Raw genomic sequence first — 22,597 nt, 5'->3', positions numbered from 1 at the left:
AAAATCCATCCCTAATTTGCCCCACATGTGATATGAGATGATACCGACCTATCCGCGCTGGAGGTTGTAGATTTCCCAGGGAAAAAAGGGGTGAGACACATTTCTCGCGTGGCCATGGGGCCACGCATGGGCCGGGATGATCCCCGATCGATCACCGCGACCCGGGAAAATGGCTTAAAGGGTACTAGTACGCGACGGGTTGAATTACGAAGGGGAAAATCAAAAAATAACAATAAAATAAAATCAAACAAGTAAAGGGAGAGAATTAGTTCCACGAGGATCTGGGATCTACGTCAGATCGGCTGATTTCACTAATCTGCATTGCCGGGTTCCTAGTAGATTTTCATAGTCGATGCGAATAGTTCAAGTCTCCAATAAAGAGAAAAAATAGCGACCAAATAGAAGAAAAAGACAAAAAAAAAGAATGTGGGTATAGGATTACATAACTTAAGGTGTAGCAATCTCACCTCAGGCATCAACCGGGCCACACTTTTACCGCAAATTAGGTTTCTGTCCTGGAGAGGAATGTCTTGTCGACAGAGTTTCAAAGAAACATAAACCTGAGAAAAAAAAAATATAAAAAAAAAACTTACCTACTGTAAATCCCTGGTATAAACCTCCAAATTACGTCGTCATTCTGTTCTGGGAGCCACTCTGTCGGGAAGACCCAAGTCCCAAGTACCATAGACTGGAGATTTTGGGTTTGTGTGGAAATGAAGAGCATCAAGAAAAAAAAGGCTAGCAACGGAGAGCCAGCCCCTTCCATCTCGAGCCGCAGCATTTGAGGGAACGCCAATCAAGCCGGCCGGAATACTAACGCCGGGATTCGAGAGACTAGTCGATCCCGAGATGAAGTGCCGTGTGCGGTCAATGGGTGGGGAAAGGATTGTTACTTGTTCTCGAAAAGGGCCGATCAGGAGGATCGCCGTGGATCACGCTCGAGCCTTTTGGTCCTTGTGAACCCCTTTTGGGACATTTCGTGTGTTTTATTTTATTAAGTTAATATATATATATATATATATATATATTTTTTTTTTTTTCTATTTTCCTCGAATCTCTTGGTGACGGCGGTGACGGTCACTTTGGGTTGGGTTGGGGGGTGCATCGGCATATGTCTAGATTGATCTTAGTGAGGTACGGGGGAGTACGAGGTCAATATTGGAGAAACCTTTCCCCTTAATGAGCACGACTATTGGAATATCCTTGAAACTTGAGTACCTACTACTTATGTCGGGATCCTTCCGACCAAGAAGCTCAAAAAAGGGCATGCTTACGAAGGACTTAGTAACACAATACCAAAAAATATCGGACAGGGAAGTTGGGAGACAAAGCAGGTATAAATTGGATTTTGAGGGGAAAAAAAAAAAAGAGGGTGATGAAACTCTCCCCTTACTTCCCCCCCCTCTCCTCACGCCCCTCTCCCCTCTCTCTCAGATTCCCCCTAAACAAGTAAACGGCCGCACGGAGCAGGCGATCCTGGAGGGACTCAGGAGCCAAAGAGGCAAGAGTGGAGCCCTCGCTTCCACGAGGTCGGAACGGAGGATCCATGACTTAAACGGCCAATCCCCGATCGCGCCTGTGCAGAAGCCGTGCACGGGCCCTGAGCAACGGCCCCGTTCCAGAACGACGATCAGATCGTTTCTATGCGCTGACTAAGGACTTACCGGGATCTTCAGGAGACCCTGCGATCGACCATCGCTGATGGTGTTGGCACCTTCTGAACTCGTTAATGCGGAGCCCTGGAAGATTTTCCTTTCTCCATTTTTTTCATCTGAATTATTGAGTACAAACTTGTATTTCAACTATCAACTACGTATCACAGTGGATCTTTACTAAAAAAAAAGGGCAAGGGAAAAAAAGCACTGTCATTCCCCGTATACCCAACGTTTGAAAATGTGAAATCCAAAAAGCAAAAATAAAGAAAAAATTAAATCCCAAAAAGAAAGGCCAGAGGTAAAACCAATAACCAAATGCATATGCTTTTCGACGATCAATTGTAAGGTTTGTGTAAGCGAGGCAGCGGTCCCGAGCGCTTAGAGCCGCCACCGCCGTCATTTGATTATTTTGGGTATTTTTCTTTTTTCTTTTTTCTTTTTCATTCATTTATTCTTGCATTTATCTTATGTCTGGCCCCAACGGAGGTTTGTACGTTTTGGGCTTAGCGTAATGCGGGTCCTATTATGACCTTCCCTTTTGGCCTTCCACCTTCCACGCGACATGAATCCGGGGCCGCCCCTTACCTGTGAGATGGATATAACGGAGGACAAGCACGGAGTACTCTCTGACTTGACTCCAGTCCCATTATCTTCATCAATATGTATTGCTGAAATTAATTAAATATACATATTTAGTCTTGGTGTAAACTCATCTCCATACGAAATCGAATACGCGTAAAAAGCAAAAGATCGAGCGATCAGCCGTTTATGGGGCTCGTCTGTATGTGACAGGTAAGCCAGGATCTGCACTAGTAACCGAGGCCATACAACCAACGGGGACTTTCCGGCCTCCCATATCAGGACTAGCGCTCAAGTCTTCCCGAACGCTAGGCACATCCCTGTTCCTTGATTGGGTCGCTAATGCCATGTGGAGTCGACTCTTTTTGACTTTTTTTGCTTTTTTCTTTTTTCTTGATCCTTTTGGGCCTTTTGGGTCTTTGGGGTCTTTTTTGGTTCTTTTTGTTCTTGTTCGCGTGGGCGCATCGTCATGTTTTCCCCACTGCAGGGTTAATCTCCGAAATATCATTTTCTTTTTTTTTTTCTCGACTTTCCTTTTGGAATATAATTATAATATTAATTAAATTAAGCTTTGGAACGGACTGTCTCACCTTTTTGTACGAGATTCAATCAAGAAACCCACCCTGGGCTAATTTGCTTTGCTCGCATTTATCCCCCCCCTCGGCATCGTCGATCATCCACGCGAGTTCTGACTATAAACCCTCGTGTCCCCCATACTTCTAGTTCCATATCTCTTCCATCCAAAACCAAAAATACCATATCTCTCTCTCCCCTTCCCCGAGATATATACAATCCATCCATCATGGATCTCGCCAATCTTCTCACTGGCGCTCCTAAGCCATATACCACCACCTACCACAAGCGTTCCTTGCAAGCGCCTCCTTCCCCGCCGGTCGAGGAACAGGTCAAGTGTTCGCTACCTTCCATCTCCAGTCTGTTGGAAGGTGCCGATGGTCAGCACGCAGCTAGTGAGTTCATCTTACATCTATGACAAGATCTTTCTTAGATCTAATCTAGAAAAAAAAAACCATTCATAACTAACATGACTTCTAGAGCGTCAACGTATGAGCCCATCTCTCTCTCGGGATCGTGATGTCCACTACGACACCATCCACCTCCCACCTACTCCTCCTCTCCGCCCCGGCTCCGGAGCAGGCTATACTCGCTCCCCAGAAATGAGCACAAAGCCAACCCACCACCCCCACCGCTCATCCGTCTCGAGCACCGGCTCCGCACCACTCTCCCACAGCGGTCCCTACGCCTCCCCAGCTCCAAGCGTCTTCTCCTACTCTTCACCCATCGACGCTCAAGCCCCAGTTTACTTCTCCCGCCCACCAACCGCCTCAACCTTCCAACCCGCCACCCCGATCTCCGCACCACAGATGCCCCAGCAATCACAACCCTCCCACTCCCGCTCCCACTCTCAACAGCCCGCTCCCCAGGTCCAGGCCCACCACCACCACCACCAACCCCAGCAAGCTTCTGCTCCTCGCTCCCCTTCTCTCATCTCCCCCGTCACCCCGGCCTGGCAACACCACCACTACTTCCCGCCTTCCTCCTCAACAACATACCAGCAGAACCATGATCGCTACATCTGCCGCACATGCCACAAGGCCTTCTCGCGTCCTTCCTCTCTGCGCATCCACTCCCACTCTCATACGGGCGAGAAGCCATTCAGATGCACACATGCCGGCTGCGGAAAGGCCTTCTCCGTACGCAGCAATATGAAGCGTCATGAGCGTGGCTGTCACTCCGGCCGCCCTGTCGTGCCCATTGCACCTGCTGCACCCACCGCTCTCGTCTCATAGAGCAAGTAACAGCGTATGCTGTTACATGCCTTGGCCTGACGGGGTTTTTAAAAGAAAAGAGAAAAGAAAAAAAGAAAGGACCCAAGAACGAAACCCAAAAACCTGCTTTGCCTTTTTCAGCTTCATTGAGCCCTTTACCATTGCCTTTCCATATTTCTTACGGATCGCACTGCATTGGATCGGATCGGATATATTGCATGGTGATTTGATACGAGCTCGAGGAGTGTACATGATACCCCGGGGGTTCGAACAAATTCTCTTTTGTTCTTTTGTTTTGTCTGTGTTATTTATTTTGTTGCATTTCCTTTGTCATTTATTTACTATGTCACTATATTATGGGGGCGCGTGGGATCTGCTTTTGGCGTTGGACTGGGGACTGTGTTTTGTCTCTGCTTGTCGCCGTGATACCCTGGATTCTTTGGAGATTTTTATTATATTTCTTTGGTTTGGGTTGGATTAGATGGATTGATGATTGAGATCGAGATGATCGAGGTCGAAAGATAAATATTCAAAATTATGAGTCAATGTATTATTCTATGATGAATTCTTTATTCCAATCCTCTTATTCCAAGGCTTGATTTACTAGTAATCTATTCAAATGTTAGGAGTTCTGCTTCATACCCCTGTCTTCCAATTTAGCTGTACTAGTCAGGATTGGAATTTAGGGTTTTCTCATAGTACGTAACCTACACTTTCAAGCCCCTTCCGCGTATAGGTAGGTATACGTGCCCACCACAAGCCTCGGTTCCAGCTCCAAATCTCTTTCATCACTCTCAACCCAAGCTACAACTCCACCAAACACACCCCAAATTCCAGAAAAGCCTCCCTTGAGAGCTATACACCAGTCATCCAATGATACCTCTAACATGCCTCGGCGACCATCAAAACCCTGGACCCAACCGATCGATCACCGACACCTCGCTAATGCACCTTCCCACCCACCCGTCTTTGACACATTTTGATTTCCCCCAGGCCCTCCCTACACACGCCAATTCGAGTAGTAATTCTCCGACGACCCGGACAAACATTTGAACATTTGCTTGCCTTCCAAGTACTGCAGTTGCCATCGTGCTGACGAATCCATCAGTCATGGCCCCAAGTTTGGGGCGTGCATGCGGGTAGCTTGGACCGGAGGTACTTTCGGCGCCCTGGATTTGTCAAGCTGCATGGTATTCGTAATGGGTGGAGATGAGATTGAGCTTGAGGTTGAGCTTGAGATTGGAAGTGGACTTGGGGTCGTGGGTTAGTACCTACAAAACTAGTACTTATCTAGCCCTGTAAATTGTAAATGGTACATAGACACTCATAAGTAGGTACTGCCAGTTGACTGTACTATGTGCACTGTTCGTGAGGTGCGCATACTATGCCCAGGTGGTGGATGGATACCTAGTAGTATGCTTAAGCGATCTCAGGAACCAGGTTCTAGTATTATCCCACCCCAATCAATCCATGAGGTCCAATTACCATATACCTACATATTCAATGTTACTAGTAGATTCTCGGGATCCTGCCGCTCAGCCCGGGCGGATGAACTGGCGTGCTCCGGGCCGCGCGACTCAACTCGCTTACGCGACACGAGTGATACATCCGGACGTTTTACGCTGTAGACGAGTTGCCAATGCATTAACGATTTGGATTGAGCAGGAAAATAAAACATGCTTAATTGATACTAGTAGGTTTAGGGGGCTAGATTTGTCTTCATTTCCAAGGCGGCCGGGGCGTGTTTCAGGGTCCTGTTCGTATGCACGAACTGGGGTTCGGTCCATCGCGCTACTGTGGTTCCGTGTAGATCTTCTTGGCGGTTGGATGATCGGTTTTCCAAGAGTTAACTAGTCCATGGGTCGTTCGGGTTCGGGTTCAGGTTCGGGTTTGCATTTTGGGCTGGAACATTTGATCTGCGGATTATCATTTTGATTCTTGGAAATAACAGTATATTGTGAGTGCGGTGTCTACCAGGTATTGTTCTATTCAAATTGTATCCACTCCATGTCTGTCGGTTGATGTCCGAAATCCTATCCCTTCCAAGACCCCAAACCGACCCAACCCAACCCAAAAATTGAAATCATCAAATAAGTAGTAATAAAAAGAGAAAAAATCTGAGGATATTCCTCTATCATCATAGATGTCCGCATACCTCATAACTTCATAGCCCTGAAAAAAAAGAATCCCCCCAAAATACCAAAAAAAAACTTCATCCTATCTATCTCAAAGGCCGTAGTACCAACCTCATTCATCCAAAACCCCCCTCACCAACGCAGCAAGACTAGTCTCATATCTCGCCGGATTATGATCACTCAACATGCCCGACGCAAACCTCAACTCCCCAAACCAAGCATCCACATCCCGAATAAACCTCATCTGCACCCGCGTAGCCGGCCGCCCAAGCCTCGGATACCCATCCGACCCGAACTCAGGCTGCGGCGTAAACGCCTCCCGCTGCAAAACGCGCATGGTCTCAACAACAAAGACCTCACCGGGCGGCATCAGCTTAGGCGCACGCATCTCATCCCGGAGGAGAGCGAGAGTCTTCCAGGCCCAGGCGTCCTCGCCTACGCCGTCGCCCGCATTCACCACGAGCGGGGGCTGGTTGACGTAGAATTTGTGCACGATGCTTTGGCGCAGGCTTTCGTGGAGGCGGGTGCGGATGTGCGACTTTGCGCCCGACACGTCTGTTTTGAAGAGGTGCGAGGCTGTGTGCATGTCGTGGAGGATGCCGAGGGAGAGCGTGGGCACGACGTCTTGGCCGTTTACGATTGTTGTTATTAGGCCGCGGGTTGCGAGGCGGAGGAAGGGCGACATTACGGCTGGGGGCCCGTAGGCGTAGACGTGGATTGGGCGGCCTGGGGGTAGGTCGTAGTGTGGTGGTGGGGGTGGGGGTGGTGTTGTTGGGGCTTGTGTTGTGGTGTCGGTGGTGATGTCGGCGGTTATGAGACGGATTTGATGCTGGCGAGAGGTTGGGTGGTAGGGTGCTGTGACGAAGGAGGTGCCGATTGGGGAACTGCTGGGCTCGGAGATCATGGTTGCGAGGAGAGCTGCTACGCCGCCGCCGAGGGAGTGACCGCAGAGAACGACGCCGTAGTCCTGGAATTCTTCTAGGGCTGCGCGGAGGGTGATCATGACTCGGCCACCGCCGCCTTCAAGGAGTCGCTTTGCGGAAGCGTGCATTCCTTTATGAACCTTCCAGTTCTTGCCTTGCCAATCCAGGTCATCGTAGTCGCAGGTCATGTCTGTGAGGATGTCTTCGAAGCCCCAGGTGCCTCGGAGTGTGAGCACTACGGCTTTAGACTCGTGGTCGATGGACAGGTAGTGTACGAGTGGGAAGCCGCTTTCCGTCTCACCGGCCGCGTTAGAGCCTCCGGCTGGATCCACGAAGGAAGATAGCAGGATGGTCGATGCTGGAAGTCCTGCGTTGTGCTCAAAGGCACTATGCTCGTGGCTATCAGACATTTTATGTGGGATGTCTTTCGCATCTTTCCGCACGCCCATGACTTTCAACGCACTGGAACCGTAGGAAGCGGAGGAAAACCGACAGAACCGGCGAATGTTTTGAACAAAGTGCCGTTTGGGGAAGATGCCAGGTATCATGCCGTCGCGGTTGAGTGCATGGATTGTATCCATATCTTCGTATGCGCTTTTACGCGAACGATGGGCTAGTAAAAGTGAGGTTTCGGAGCCCGCTGTCGCAACAGAGTACATGCTAGGGGTGTATGACTGCGATCTTCTGTGCATAGCTGACGACCCCGGGCGATCACTGGATATAGGCCCATCTGTTTCAGACCTTGATACTGACAAGGAACTGGTGCTACGAACATGGGCTCGAGATGCGGCAGGAGATCCCGGGCGCAAGTCTGCAGCACGACGGGAGAAGGCATCGGTATGAGTAAGAAGAGACTCTTGACTTCTTTCATGCACCACATAGTGCCCGGCTCTGGAGTTGCCCCTATCATGCATAGCCTGGGTAGGAGCATGCTTGGCTGGCGACCGTGGAGAATGGGCCTGGGGAGAATTAGAGAAAGGTGATCTTCGCAAGCCGCTATTTGGCCCGGGCGTAGAAGGTCTATGGTCTGTTGTTGGGCCCGACTGTCGGGCTGGAACTGGTCGATTCGCCCTTTCTCGCGCAGTTGCTTCTTTCACCGACGTCGCTCCTCTCACAGGCTTGGCAGGCGCTCGGCTAGTTGTTGTACCTGATGATCCAGGTGCCTTAATTGTCGGCTTTTTCGGCAGCGGTCGCTTCACATTGTCGGTCTTCTCAAGACCAGTAGACTTGGCACGATGGAGAAATTTAGAACCTTTGCTCGCAGGTGTCTGTTCAGTCTGGCCAGTTGGGGGCCTAGAAATCACGGGTTCATCTTTGATTGTGGCATCGCTGGATGAACCTTGTGACTCGACACGATTAAACTGGCTCCTCGGGTTTCCAGCCAATGTCGACCTCACGGGCGAAGACCGCTGGTAATCAGGTTCAGTGAACTCTGATGTAGACGAACGTCCCTGGGGACGAAGCTGCGTGCTTTGCGATTTGTTAAAGGCTGTCCGAAAGACAAGAGTGTGCCTTGGGAGTTTCGGGAAATCTGGCACACTAGGACTCGCATAGTCATGATGGTGAAATCGTTCTTCCACCATTGTAGTCCCAGGAGGAGCTGCGATTTCAGCCATCTCGTCGTCGAAAATATCTACTGTGATGGTCCGCGCGTTTAAAGCCTCAGATTTTATCGACGCATGACAGCCCGGTGGTAATTGGCTCATAATGTAAGATCGAATATCTTCATCTGAAACCTGCTGTTGATTGTCCAGTGGTAGGGAGAGACGAGACCCCGCAAATGAATCCGGGATACTCGAACGCCGCTGGACAGCATTGAATCCTTGATCATTAGTGCCCGGCATCATGAATGAAGCACTTTCTGACTCTTCAGGCCTTTCTTCACGTTCTCCATTTGCCAGTTGTAATGGATGCGTGCCAACAACATCTGCTCGAGCCCCATTGTCAAGGATGACAGTATCCCAAATGACTTCATCCCCGCCATTTTCCCGTAATCGCCTTTCAGTGTTCCTTTTCCCCCATCTTTGTAGGAGGGCAAACCCCACCGAGCCAATGAACAGGTCCCCTACGCCAATTTTTTCGGTACTTGTACCGGTATCGACGGACCTAAATTCGCGCCGGATAAGGGTAATAATAGCCGCAATGGCCCTGGAAGACTCGGTCGACCCTAAGATTGCATCTAAAGTCGACAGAAGGGCCTGCGAGAAATTTGCCACGGACGACAAGGTTGTTGACGAGAAATGAAAAGTTGCCGCGGCAAAGAAAGATGCCGACGTCACGGTTGAATGTAATGTTGCCAACTAGTCTAACGTCAGCAATAGATTAAGCATATTGCAAAAATGTCAGAACTTACACTTCGTTCTAACAATGATTCAGCCTCTACCCGTCCAAGTTCATCTCCACTACGAATCGCGACATCGCGCCCGGCACGCGTTAAAATGCCTTCGACCACAGCGCGACCCAATTCTAAACTCGTCAAGGTTGTTGCTCGCGCGCCATCCAAAGCCACCCCACCGAAGAACGAACCGATGCGTAAAGTCAGTGAAGTGGATTGGGTCAGCAGGGATACCAAGGACGCGACTGGGCGCGGCAGGAGTGTTGTGCCTGACGTTGCGGGGACGTGGGTAGCCGGCGCTATTGTATTAGATTCCTCAGGTTCATCAGGATTTGCAGTCATCATGGAGCCATAAATAAGAGATAGTATTCAAAAGATATTAATGTAAAAGGATAAACATATTTGAAAGAATCAACAAAATGGGCATTCTCTAATAGAAAGTCTAGAATAAGTGAATAAGCATTAAATCGTGCCTTGACATGTGATTCCCACTTTGTTGGGAAATGACGTAGGGACCAAGTGAATTCAAGTTCGCGAATCACATTTCACGGGTATAATCACTTCTACATCATCGCCTTCGCATCTCCTCCATAGCTGACTCGGCGAAGTTGTTTGGGACTGCAATCTTTTGTCGTTCGGATTCCTGACAGCGTCATGTTCTGCCACACATCGCCTAGCATGTTCTTAATCACTTGCCGAGCCCCTTCTTTTCCATCAATGCTGAGTCCATAAACAATGGGTCGCCCCACCATCACGGCTTTAGCACCCAGACACAATGCCTTGACAACATCCATACCTGTCCGGATACCGGAGTCGAATAGCACCGTCATTTGATCACCGACAGCTTCAACGATTTCGGGGAGAACATCCAGTGATCCAATCGCACCATCAACCTGACGACCTGCATAAAGTCAGCGATTGCACATCTGGCAAGGGCGAGATAACAAACATACCACCGTGATTTGAGACTACGATTCCTTCGCACCCATATTGAAGCGCCAGCTTCGCATCCTCGACATGCTGAATACCCTTCAAGACAATCGGACCATCCCAGTGTTCCTTGAGAAAAGCAATGTCTTCCCAAGTATGAGGTTGACCCATATGCACATCGGCCAACCATGCAACTGCCGCGCCCACAATATCCTCCTCTACCGGACGACCTGATTTCTTCTCAAACTTGGCTCGGAAAACTGGATCGCTGAATCCGACTTGGCACCCAGTACCCTTGAGAAACGGAATGTATCCGTTGTCAAGGTCAGCCGGTCGCCAGCCCTGGGTCCAACAATCTAGAGTGATAACCAAAACAGAGAATCCGCTAGCCTTTGCCCGCTTCAAGAGTGATGCGGTAACTTCGTTATCCTTTGGCCAGTAGAGTTGGTACCAGCGTTTACCTTCGCCGCTGGCTTCGGCGAGCTCTTCAATGGAGCTAGTACCAGCTGTGCTCATGGTGAAAGGAATTCCCTCTTCTGCGCAAACCTTGGCTAGTCCAGTATCTTTATCTTCATGGAAAATTTTCTGAACTCCGAGTGGTGCGACGATCAGAGGAGTATCGTATTTCTGACCAAATAGTTCCACTGAAACGTCCTGGTCCTTGACCTAAAAGCGAACAAGCACCCCAGTCAGCCGAGAAGAAACAAACGAAAGAGCACATTTAGTACGCAACTAACATCAGGCATCATTCGCGGGATCCTAGAGAAATCAGTTTCAAAGATACCAAGGTAACTATGACGAATAGGCTGGACTCACATCTTCCACTGCCGAAAAGCCAATCGGTTACTGTCCATAGTAGCTTTCTCACCAGCCCCACCAGATACAAAGTTATATGCCTCTTCGCTGAGAACGCTCTTTGCTTGCTGTTCTAGCGTTCGAGGATCGGTCGTGACGGTAGGCTTGATACCCATGAGGGTCCCCTTGGCAAAGACCGTATTCTGGTAGCTTCCGTAGTTAACCGACATGATGATTATGATGGGTGAATGGTTTTGATGGATTAATAAAATTCAAGGCTGTGAAATGGAAAGCTGGGTAAGCTTGGCCCGGCACGAGACTAATTTATACTCTAATGACAATATGATATAACCACTTTGGGGTCTACGAAACTCAACGCCCCCACATCTGACCATGTCCGGAGTACGTACGATTTAATTAGAGTCCGCTTACCTTTCCTAGGCATGATTCTCCTGCTGTAAGTGTAGGATATACCCAGGCTGGGATACTGAACGTAGAAGACATCGGGGGCCAAAATCTGATCTCGACAAATGCCACTGAGGCGAATTCAGGCAAACCAGCCAACGAGCCTTGATCGGACATCTTTGTACGCATCGTATGATTTTATGCTTATAGGTTTGCTCATCATTGGCATTTTTTCCATTTAACGGAAGCGAAATTGTGCTTGTTGAAAATTGATTATACTTAGCCCCCAATCCTAAAAGCGGTTAGCCTTTGTTTGATAAAAAAGTGCCAAGGTACCCTATTTAGGATATTACCTAGAATGGACAGGCCTGTCGTATACCCATGTAGTCATACGACTGCCTTGTCAAGTCTATAGTAGCTGGAGGCGGACTTGGGGTGCTTGCACAACATCGTGAAAGCCCCATTCTCAGCGCCGACCTCGGGATCGAGGTCGATGCTGCAATTGATCCGTAGATGTTGGGGATGGAGGAACATTTATTTAGAGAAGATGAAATTTCTAACTTTCAATGTTCAAGAAATCCAACATTGGAAGCGTTTTGAAAGACTTCCACTTATTCTATGTACTGTGGCATTTAGCCCCCATCCACAGATTGCATTCCAAAGTTCTTTCGAAGTCCTTGGGCCATACTTGAACTAATTTTCGGATCTCTTAATACTCTGAATATTTGAGAGACACGATAATTATGAAATCTCAAAATTATCAAGTTCACCTGGGTATAAAATAAGCTTAGAAATGGCAAAAATCAAGCTTAGAAGCTCTTGCCGTCTATTCAAGTTTACATCTAATGCAGAACATGTGGGGGACAAAACTCCTGATGCTAAAAACCAATGCAAGATATTGTCATTCAATACAATTTTCTCTCCATTTCCGCTTTGAAATTGATTACTCGACCATTTGTCACCTCTATTGATTATTGCTTTTTGTTCAAATTGGATGGATTTTAATTCCATAATGCAATCACCCAATCAGTTCCGATAGCATGTTCCTTGGCAACCTTAACTTTCGACCCTGAAGATCCCCCGGTTCCCCCCGCAGAGTTTTTTTTTTGCTCTCCAGCCATTGCCAGATAGAGTATATACCCAATTCCCTGGTATGATATAACTCTTTCCGTGGATCAATCAGCGATTCGGTTTCCCATCGCAATTGCAAGGGATGGAGGGGCAAGAAGCTGAAAAGGACGTGGGCCGACCCCGGACAAATGACCCCGAGTTTCTTGACGAATTCAATTCAATTTCTACTGCCCAAGAAGAAAAGCTAGAGCGGAGATTGATTAGGAAGATTGATTTGCATATCCTTCCATTCATCGTGTTGCTATACCTCTTCAGCTTTCTAGATCGAGGTACGACATGTCCCACCAAGGATGCACTTTGCAAGGGATGACTCAGTCGCTAACATCTACAGTGAACATTGGCAATGCCCGTTTATATGGCCTGGAGGAAGACCTCGGCTTAGTAGGCGACCAATACCAGATCGCCGTGTCTATTCTATTCGTGACATATTGTGTATGTCATCATCTCGTTCTCGGATCCAGGACATAGCACCCTAACCCCATTGCCAGTTCTTCGAAGTACCTTCAAATCTGGTGATCAAAAAACTGAGGCCGTCCCGATATATTGCCACAATCTCCGTGCTGTGGGGAATCATCGCGACCCTGACTGGAATCACCCAGAGTTATGGCGGGCTCATCGCATGTCGCGTCTTGCTTGGAGTCGTGGAGGCAGGGCTTTTCCCGGGATTCTTGACCTATCTCACCATCTTCTACAATAAGCGAGAGATCGCTCTGAGAACAGGCTATCTATTTAGTAGCGCCGCCATTGCAGGCGCATTTGGCGGTCTGCTAGCTTACGGAATCGGGTTCATGGATGGTATCTGTGGGTTGCGCGGATGGCGCTGGATTATGATTCTCGAAGGCATTCCGACCGTCATACTCGGAATAGCAACTTGGTTCTTTCTGGCCGATGACCCCGACACGGCGTACTACCTCGACAAAGAAGAGCGGATGCTCGTCGCGCGTCTCCGCAGTCGATATATTGGCCAAACGGAATCTGCGCAGAAATTCCACTGGGCGGATGTCAAGGAGGGTGCGCTTGATTGGAAGATCTATGCTTTTTGCATTGGCCAGTTTGGTGTCGATACCATGCTGTATGGGTACAGCACTTTCTTGCCGACGATCATCGAGGGAATGGGAGATTGGACCGTACCTCAAGTCCAGGCGTTGACAATCCCTTGTTACGGGCTGGGCGCTATTGCCTATCTCTCCATGGCTTGGTTGAGTGATAGAACGCAACATCGTGCGTTATTCACCTGTCTCTTTAGTGCAATTTCAGTGGTCGGATATGGGATTTTGATCTCGGATTCCTCCTCTGGCGTCCATTACTTTGGCGCTTTGATGGTTGCTTTGGGGTTGTATGTGGCAGTCGGTTTACCGCTTGCCTGGCTACCTACCAATTTGCCTCGATACGGTAAACGCACCTTTGCCACGGGCTTACAGCTCACTTTCGGAAACATCAGTGGTGTCATGTCACCTTTTTTGTATAAGAACTCTGAGGGGCCGCGTTTTGTCAGAGGCAATGCTGTGACGCTGGGCCTAGTAGGCTTTGCTGGTGTCTTATATGGTGTTATGTGGATCTGTCTTCGTCGCATCAACAGGCGTCGTGATGAAGGACTTGAGGATGAAAAAATTACAGGCCTGTCGGAGGAAGAGATCCAGGAGCTCGGGGACCGGAACCCCCGGTTCCATTACAGCACTTGAAAAGCAATATGGAGCCGAGGTCAATTCGTGAATTAGAGTTCATCGCATTCAACCCGACAAGTCAATGTTTGTCAATAGAATCGATTCATGCATGGTCGGAAAAACAGATAGGTAGAGTTAAATGTCTTAGAATAATCTACGCTATACTGTGAATTGATCTGTTCTTTTACCAAATGCAGTTTAGATTTACCACACGATTTGATATCAAGAACTTGTGGTACAATAACTTGGAAATGCCGGCTATAATGGATCCGTGGCTTGTCCTCGCTCTCGCTCTCGGTCTCGCTTCCGCTCCCGCTATCGTACCCGTTCTCGCTTTTGCTACCATTTCATGCAGCTAGCCAAACCTACCCCGACTTTTTCTATACAACCCCTCTAGGCATATGCAGAGCTATGACCTAGTGTTTGTGTTCTTGGGTAAGATCATCCCAAGATTCGAGCTCAAGCTAACCACGTTTTGTCCATCAAAAAAGGGTCCCTGCATTCTTAGCTCCGGGGGTTCGTTCCCATCCAATCTGAGGCTATCATTGTTCACCATTTTATCCGGTCTTGCTTTTGCTTTATCTCGATGTGGAAATTATATGGAGATCATGATTTATTCTCCGCATCAAGGATGTCGACCAAGGAACAGAATTGGAAATTCGGGTAGTTCAAACCAGGCCCAAAACCATGACATCAAAACATTGGGCTCTCTCGTATTCCCGGGGAAAACTTATAAATACTTGCTTGTTTTCCTGCAACTGGATAATTTGAATTGCAAGAAACAGTCTTCAGCTTGTTATTTATTATAAAATATAATATCGCACTCCATCATGAAGGTCACCAATATTGCTCTGGCTGGTGCTGCCATCGGTCTTTCTACGGCGAGCCCGGTATCCAAGCGTGCAATCAGCGATGGTATGTTTTGAAAATAGACTACTAGTCATTGATAGGAAATTTTTGGGAAATTATTTTCTAACGCAATTCACTTCCTAGCTGACATCCTGAACTATGCCTTGACACTTGAGCATCTCGAGGCAACATTCTATCAGGAGGGCCTCCAGAACTACACCCAAGCGGACTTTGTGAACGCTGGCTTTGCGGACCCCTTCTACGCCAACCTTAAGGAGGTTGCTTCTGATGAATTGACTCATGAGACCTTCCTGACCCAGGCTCTGACTGGTAAGACAATTCCCCAATACGACCAAGGGATAACAAAAATATATGTACTGACTCCTTCTCTAGCTGCCGGTGCATCTCCCGTCGCACGCTGCAACTACTCGTTCCCATCCACCGATGTGAACACTTTCCTGGCCGTTGCCAGCATTCTGGAAGGTATGTGCCACACCTATCTACCATCATCACTATACCTACATGAAAGGATGCTAACATCTCCAAGGCGTGGGAGTCAGTGCCTACTTGGGCGCCGCCAGCAGCATCATGAACGCCACCTATCTCACCGCAGCAGGTAGTATCTTGACCGTCGAAGCCCGACACAGCGCATACCTGCGCGCCGCCCTCGGCAAGGTCCCATTCGCCCAACCCTTCGACGACCCCCTCGACTTCAACGAGGTCTACACCGTTGCCTCGCCCTTCATTACCTCCTGCCCCTCCAGCAACGGAAAGCTCCCCGTGATGGCATTCCCCTCTCTCACAATGAGCGGCACCAACACGCTCATGTCTGGATCTACCGTCCAGCTGGTGACCGGAAGCGGCTTCAACACCTCCAACACCAGCAACCTGTACGCTGCCTTCATCACCGTCACCGGTCCCCTCTGGGCTCCCTTGACGTCGACTGGCAGTGGCATGTTCAATGTCACCATCCCCGCCGGTATTGCTGGACAGAGCTACGTTGTTCTTACCAAGGGAAACACATCGGCAACTGACGATAACATCGTTGCGGGGCCTGCTATCGTCGAGGTAATTTAAAAAAAAAAGAAACACAGCGTTGTTCACCCTGTACTTTATTGTCTTGTCTCAAAACTGACGTGGGGGTTCGATAGATTGGAATGGCCACGGGTGGTAATATGACTAGTATGCCCTCGATGACTCCTTCCATGACTGGCGCGATGAGCAGCACCTCGGCTACTGCTCCGGCCTCTTCATCCCCCTTATACAATGCCGCGGTTGGAAAGATGACTGGTAATATCTTTGGTGTTTTGGGTGCCGGTATAATGGTTATTGCTGCGCTTGCTTAAACACGCCTATCTCGGGTTGCAGTATTGATTCGCGGGGCTATTAACTTGTGGTCTTGTGTTGGATGCGATAGTATCTTACTTTCTTCCTTCTATGCAATAATTTATTAACAGTAATTAATTGAGAAACCACCTTAAAAGTGGAAACATTCATTCACATCTTGGCTTCTTCCCTCCTGAGGCAAAATACTTGTACCACGTACCTTGAACCAAATGATCAAAAGCAGAACTTGGCTTGAGAACCAAGGCCACCGCATACTAATTCCTATCAAGTGTGCTATTGCAGGTGTTGAATGGCCCCCAAGTCCGACCAAGTTGGAAGAGTGACGATCTTCAGGGTCCGGACGGGAAAGGAACAAATATGCTCCACTTCTCGACTAAAATTTTGGTATTGATGCTTTTGTTAGAATGCGCTATTTTCCCCATTCTCTTGGCTTGTAGGATCAGAGTCTCTTGGCGTCAAAAAGAAACAAGATATTTCAATTTCGGTCGTAAGACTCGGCAATAAGTCTCAGTCTGATGAGAACAACGAATAAAGGAGATAATCTGAAATACTACAATGCGTTTACCATATGATGATAATGTCTTGGAGTATTAGTATTTCAGCCCCATGATGTAATAGTAAGCACCATAGGAGTGCGAGACCCTTGGCTTCAATCAGCATATGGGGCGAATTGGATAAGATTGAAGTATAAAAGAGTTCTAAATAGTAACAAACAAACCTCGAGAACCAAGGACAAGAAAAGCCACCGACTCAACAAACCCCAAACAAAACCACCCTTTGGATAAACTTCAAACTCTCAGTTCCCCTGAACCTTTGAACACAATCAACCATGTTTTCTCTCCCAGCCACCATCCTCTGTCTGATAGCCAGCTCAGCAACCATCTACGCCGAGCACTTGAAGGTCGTCTGGTCATCCGGCGACTTCTCCACCATCTCTGGTCCCTCTGGCGGCAACACCAACGGCGGATACTCTGGCTTTGCTATCATCAACGATGCAGGCGATGCTATCTACAACCAAGGATTCCCCGACGATCACGCGCCTTGCTACAACACCGGCGATGGCCGTGAGTTTACCATTGAGGGCGATTGCTGGAGCACCCCGCGCAAATTCAAGTGCAAGAGTGACTTTGGAGGTCACCCTGATACCTGTGAGGTCAAGGACGGTGACGGAAATAGCTTAGGCACTGGTGATGGACAGACGGATACGACTTTTATTGGGATTGCTATTGGTGAAGATGCTAGTTGTGTTGTGGAGTTTGATTCGGATAGCGATGGTTGTCCTGTTGATGATGGGAATGGACCTCTTCATGTTACCTCGGGCTAGATGGTGTCTTTGATCAATCTTGGAAACTTGGAATGTTTTCTAGAGAAGCCTTTATGTATATCTTCTGTATCTTCAAGCTTGAATTTGGTATCTAGATTCTATGTAGACGGTGTGTTACGAGCTGCAATATAAATTCGTTGGATTTTTATGCTATTTGCCTATGTACCAGCATTGACAGAGATGTGAACTTGGCCATATGATTTTCATTGTTTAGTAGACAGAGGCTTAGTTGTTGGCGTGATTGAAATTTCAAGCTGACAGATTTGATATTCCCACATTACGTCAGGCTGTCAGATCGCCGGATCATTACTTCTTCCATTGATTAACCCCGTTACTCCGTACTCAGCTGAGCCCTCGCAACTGGCCAATTCATAATATGTCATTATGTCAATATGCCTCCGTTGAGACCGCACCGCAAATCTCGAAACGGATGCGACCAATGCCGCGAAAGGCGGGTCAAATGCGACGAAATAGGCCCACCATGCACAAATTGCACAAATCGCCAGCTAAACTGCACATACCTGAAAGTTGAAGCGACGCGTAGCCGGACAGTTGCCAACGCGCGACCCTCCAAACATCAAGCCCGACCATCCAGCGAGCTCTCCGAGCACTCCGACCAGCGATCGCTGAACGGCGTTGGCTCGCCCGTCTCAGATTTTTCCACCCCGCAGGAAATCGACCACTTAGAATTAATGCATAAATTCTCTACTGACACGTACAAAAGTCTCTGTGTGAGCGACTCCGAGACATCAACCTGGCAAATCACCATTCCCCGCCTGGCGCTCAAACATCCCTACCTGCTAAACGGCATCATGGCCCTAGCCTCCATGCATCTAGCCACATCTGCCGAGCCAGCCGATGCTCTCATTTTCCAGGACAGAGGCCTCCAGTACTATAACCGGAGTATAAGTCCATTCCGCCACGCAATCGACAACATCACGCCACAGAATTGCGATGCCGTGTTCGCGCATTCCATCGTCATGATCGCGATCAGCATCGCCTCGCCCCGTCTCACGGCCATCAATAACGAGACCACCAGCATAACGGAGAACATCGTCGTCTTGTTCGAGCTGTTGCAGGGCGTCAAGAAAATTTTACAGGCCAGCAAGCCGTGGGTGAAACTTGAGCTTTTTACTCGCGGGGAATTCTGGAAGAAGACTACTGCGGAGCTGAACGCTGATGAGGACGCGGCACTTGCGCATGTGCTTTCGTTGAACGATCTTGTTATGACGGGCGTGTATGCGAAGCAGCATGATATTTACCAGGATGTTTTGTCGCACTTGCGGCACTGTTATGCGAAATTCGCTCGTTCGCCTGACCCGGCTCCTGTCTTGGCTTGGCTGGCGGCGGTGGATAAGGATTTCGTCGATAGTGTAAGATGTCGACAGCATTTTTCGCTGCTAATACTTATGTACTGGGGCGTGCTGCTTCATAAACTGGATGGGAAAAGGTGGTGGGCTCGTAATGCTGGGAAAGCATTGGTCTCCGAGTTGATGGAGGCGCTGCAGGGTGGTGATTCTCGGTGGGAGAATGCTCTTTCATGGGTTCGAGGACAAATTCCGTTATAAACATTGTCTTTGAAAATAAGAAAATAATATTCATTCGGTTCATTTTCTTCTCTCCCAATCATGAGACTGACCACTTGAGAATTCAACTTGAAATTGACAAGTTGACTTTCTTTGATATACTAGTAGGCTGCAGCTTCTCCACCAATATTGCTTGTTTTTATCTAAAAGGACAGAAATGGGCAATTTCAAGCTCAAAAATCAATCTAATAGAGTTATAAAAATTGAATTTATTTCTGGAATGGTTATGAAGAAACTTTTCTAATATAGTGAAAGTTGAGATAAAACCAAAACTGCGCGCTGCCTTAGAATTCTTTCTAAACAGAAGTTAGGATAAAATTAAAACCGCGCACTACCTTAGAATTCTCTATAAAACAGTAAAAGTTAGGATAATAAAGTTAGGATCAAACCAAAACCGTGCACTGCCTTAGAATTCTTTCTAAACAGAAGTTAGGATATAATCAAAACCGCGCGCTGCCTCAGAATTCTCTATAAAGTAGCCAAAGTTAGGACAACAAAATTTAGGATCAAAACCAAAACCGCGCACTGCCTTAGAATTCTTTATAAAAAAGCAAAAGTTGGGATCAAACCAAAACCGCGCGCTGCCTTAGAATTCTCTATAAAGTAGCCAAAGTTAGGACAACAAAATTTAGGATCAAAACCAAAACCGCGCACTGCCTTAGAATTCTTTATAAAAAAGCAAAAGTTGGGATCAAAGCAAAACTGCGCGCTACCTTAGAATTATTTATTTCTCTAAATACCTCTTAGGCTAATTTTATCTTAAGCTCTATTATATCACCACCTTTGATTATTTTTATTTAAGAAATTTAACATAAGCTTCAAAGAGAGTAACATTAAATGATAAGCCTATAAGAATACATACCTGCTAATCAATTTAAATCGCCTATGGTAGGACAAAAGAACTATAAGTATATCTATTCACAGCTGGGTCTATCTCGCTCCTATATTTATATGTTTTGTTAGGTAAACATAGCTTGTCATTTTGTACTTTATATATATAGATAATTTACTACTTCTGACAAAGAAACATCTAAACACACAAAACACTGTTTGATTCACAATATGAGTCTACCCTTGACTACTATGGATCGAGGAAAACGGAAGAGAAAAGTCACAAAGAAGCAGTAATGGATTCTTCGTGCTAAGCGGGATGGAGAGGAGAAAAAAAGGAGAAAGGGAGAGGAGAGAGAAGCTCTCACTCATCTCCAGGCCTTAGTCCTGAATCCTGACTATCTATCTGCTATCTACGCGATCCGGACAAGTCGCACGCTGAAAACTGAGGCATGTCCTGTGACCAGGATGTGGGGTAATGTACCTCGCACCCTGGGAAACCACATGTCCTAACAAGCCCTAGTGTCGGCGTTCCTTTGACGTATCGCAATACCTGTTTGGACAATCTCAGTGCTTCTTTTGAGGGGAAGGCCGCTGCTTGCTGCAGTATGCCGACGACATATGACAGATCAGGGTGTGTCTTGATTGACAGCCACCACAGCTCACCGACATGAGATCAGATCTCAGTTGTTCGGCCTTGTTGTCGCTTAGCTGTTGATCGTCTTTATGGACGTCTTCCTTTGTTGTTGGCAATATTATACTATGTGTGGCCGGCACCTTGGTCGGCTTGGCGTCTTCCATGCGTTCTACAGACAGTAGATCTCTTACATATTAAGCCTGATCAAACTTGATGTCGTACTTATTGTCGTGATCAATCTTTGTTATGTATGAACCAAGGAACTTACTCAGATCTCCCATGTCCTTGATCTTGATGAATAATTTGACATCTTCAATAATGCTGTCATTCTGGTTCTTGCAGCTTGCTCACGGCAAAGACAGCATCGACGTATATGACGATAACGCACGCTTCATCTCTTGTTGTCGCGTGACAGTCACCGTGTCCACACGAGATTCAATTTTGGAGCTGTGGGAATTCTAGACTGTGTTTCTGGAACTCCTTATGGATCAAGAGGTCTTCGTGGGATGACGAAGAAGTAGAGGTAGATAATAACATGAATATAAGTTTGAATTTGGGAATCTATGGCACAACGCGTATTCGATGCCAATTGCAAGCCCAGGAGCTCGGGTCTCCTAGGGTTGAAGAAGATTGGACTCCCCTAGGGTTGAGGAAGGTTCGACTCCCCTAAGGGTTGAGGAAGGTTCGACTCCCCTAGGGTTGAGGAAGGTTCGAATTTCCTAGAGTTTATAAAGGCTTGGTTCTCCTAGAACCTAGGAAAACTCGACTCTCCTAGAACTTATCAAGGCTTGATTTTCCTAGGACCCAGGAAGGTTCGGCCTCCCTAACTAAGGTTGAAGTAGATTCGGATCCACTTCCGGGTTTAATTGCCTCCAGCTTTGCATGACCGACGTAGCGCATCCTTGTTCTTATCGCGGTGTCGGTGACAAGGATCTTTTCAGAAATCCTAGATCTGACTTCCTCGGGCGTACTCGATCAGTTGGCTCGCCAATGTCATCTCTTCATAAGACCTCGAATAGGATGCGCAAGGTTTGAGATGCTCCGAACGGAAGGTTCGGCTATGTGATACGCAAGTAGGCGTCAAGGAAATGACACTGGTCATGAAGAAATGAGAAAAACACAGACAATAAAGAAGAGGAGAAAGAGTGAAACAGGAGAGAAGGAAAAATCTTAAATAGGCGGGGTGTCATGTATGGAAGCCTGAAGTTCAGACTTCCAGACTTCCAGAATTCAATTGAATTCGAGTGCTGCCATCACATGACGGGCTGTGTTTGGCTGTACCAAACACAGCTTGAGCTCGTATCATTGCCTAAAAGCCAGGCCCGTTGGATTATCGCTGCCTATATGTCGAGCTTCCTGTCTTGTCTCTCTTTATGAGTCAGTGATTGCTGCTCACCTTAAATGGAATCTAAATAACGCAAGACAAGTGAAATAACAACGTAGAGATTTGAGTGGTCTCCTTATAACCAATTAGTCAGTAGGTACACTTATAATACAAACCAGGCTTTTCTCTGGTCAAACTCACAGTAAACGATCGCAAACAACTGCGTATTGCTCAAAATATCAAAGTGCCTGCTCTCACTTCGCTCCCGGTGTATGGAGCTGAAGAGAAACCGAAAGAGCCTCCTTTTATCCAGTTTATTTCTTGTACTCTCTTCAACCAAACATTTGAAGCTATCTGAGT

The 22,597-nt window shown here is 47.5% G+C and overlaps 8 protein-coding genes across 8 annotated transcripts; 5 read left to right on the top strand and 3 right to left on the bottom strand.

The window, feature by feature from the left end:
- Window positions 1-3,036: 3,036 nt before the first annotated feature.
- Window positions 3,037-4,042, top strand: N7466_010157 (uncharacterized protein; the record flags this gene model as incomplete). Its single annotated transcript, XM_057169546.1, has 2 exons — window positions 3,037-3,202; window positions 3,288-4,042. 2 exons carry the CDS (start codon window positions 3,037-3,039, stop codon window positions 4,040-4,042), a joined length of 921 nt encoding a protein of 306 aa, XP_057016937.1.
- A 2,226-nt stretch (window positions 4,043-6,268) lies between these two features.
- Window positions 6,269-9,759, bottom strand: N7466_010156 (lipase family protein; the record flags this gene model as incomplete). The annotated part of the gene is made up of 2 exons (XM_057169545.1): window positions 6,269-9,379; window positions 9,433-9,759. 2 exons carry the CDS (start codon window positions 9,757-9,759, stop codon window positions 6,269-6,271), a joined length of 3,438 nt encoding a protein of 1,145 aa, XP_057016936.1.
- Window positions 9,760-9,977: 218 nt separating this feature from the next.
- N7466_010155 (lactate 2-monooxygenase) lies at window positions 9,978-11,369 on the bottom strand (the record flags this gene model as incomplete). The annotated part of the gene is made up of 4 exons (XM_057169544.1): window positions 9,978-10,315; window positions 10,368-11,010; window positions 11,082-11,103; window positions 11,161-11,369. The coding sequence occupies 4 exons, from the start codon at window positions 11,367-11,369 to the stop codon at window positions 9,978-9,980; spliced, it is 1,212 nt and encodes a 403-aa protein (XP_057016935.1).
- Window positions 11,370-12,757: 1,388 nt separating this feature from the next.
- On the top strand, window positions 12,758-14,357 carry N7466_010154 (putative MFS transporter; the record flags this gene model as incomplete). Its single annotated transcript, XM_057169543.1, has 3 exons — window positions 12,758-12,944; window positions 13,007-13,107; window positions 13,164-14,357. 3 exons carry the CDS (start codon window positions 12,758-12,760, stop codon window positions 14,355-14,357), a joined length of 1,482 nt encoding a protein of 493 aa, XP_057016934.1.
- Window positions 14,358-15,169: 812 nt separating this feature from the next.
- Window positions 15,170-16,534, top strand: N7466_010153 (ferritin-like domain-containing protein; the record flags this gene model as incomplete). The annotated part of the gene is made up of 5 exons (XM_057169542.1): window positions 15,170-15,254; window positions 15,333-15,518; window positions 15,582-15,671; window positions 15,736-16,256; window positions 16,340-16,534. 5 exons carry the CDS (start codon window positions 15,170-15,172, stop codon window positions 16,532-16,534), a joined length of 1,077 nt encoding a protein of 358 aa, XP_057016933.1.
- An 830-nt stretch (window positions 16,535-17,364) lies between these two features.
- On the top strand, window positions 17,365-17,859 carry N7466_010152 (uncharacterized protein; the record flags this gene model as incomplete). The annotated part of the gene is made up of 1 exon (XM_057169541.1): window positions 17,365-17,859. One exon carries the CDS (start codon window positions 17,365-17,367, stop codon window positions 17,857-17,859), a length of 495 nt encoding a protein of 164 aa, XP_057016932.1.
- A 392-nt stretch (window positions 17,860-18,251) lies between these two features.
- On the top strand, window positions 18,252-19,427 carry N7466_010151 (Zn(II)2Cys6 transcription factor domain-containing protein; the record flags this gene model as incomplete). Its single annotated transcript, XM_057169540.1, has 1 exon — window positions 18,252-19,427. One exon carries the CDS (start codon window positions 18,252-18,254, stop codon window positions 19,425-19,427), a length of 1,176 nt encoding a protein of 391 aa, XP_057016931.1.
- Window positions 19,428-20,843: 1,416 nt separating this feature from the next.
- Window positions 20,844-21,194, bottom strand: N7466_010150 (uncharacterized protein; the record flags this gene model as incomplete). The annotated part of the gene is made up of 2 exons (XM_057169539.1): window positions 20,844-21,082; window positions 21,182-21,194. 2 exons carry the CDS (start codon window positions 21,192-21,194, stop codon window positions 20,844-20,846), a joined length of 252 nt encoding a protein of 83 aa, XP_057016930.1.
- Window positions 21,195-22,597: the final 1,403 nt, after the last annotated feature.

This window comes from Penicillium verhagenii (assembly GCF_028828195.1).
Source record: "Penicillium verhagenii strain IBT 33310 chromosome Unknown utg000010l_segment0_segment0, whole genome shotgun sequence".
Classification (NCBI taxonomy): Eukaryota; Fungi; Ascomycota; class Eurotiomycetes; order Eurotiales; family Aspergillaceae; genus Penicillium; species Penicillium verhagenii.
Note: the sequence above shows the minus strand (reverse complement) of the source record. Positions and strands in the feature narration are given on the sequence as shown.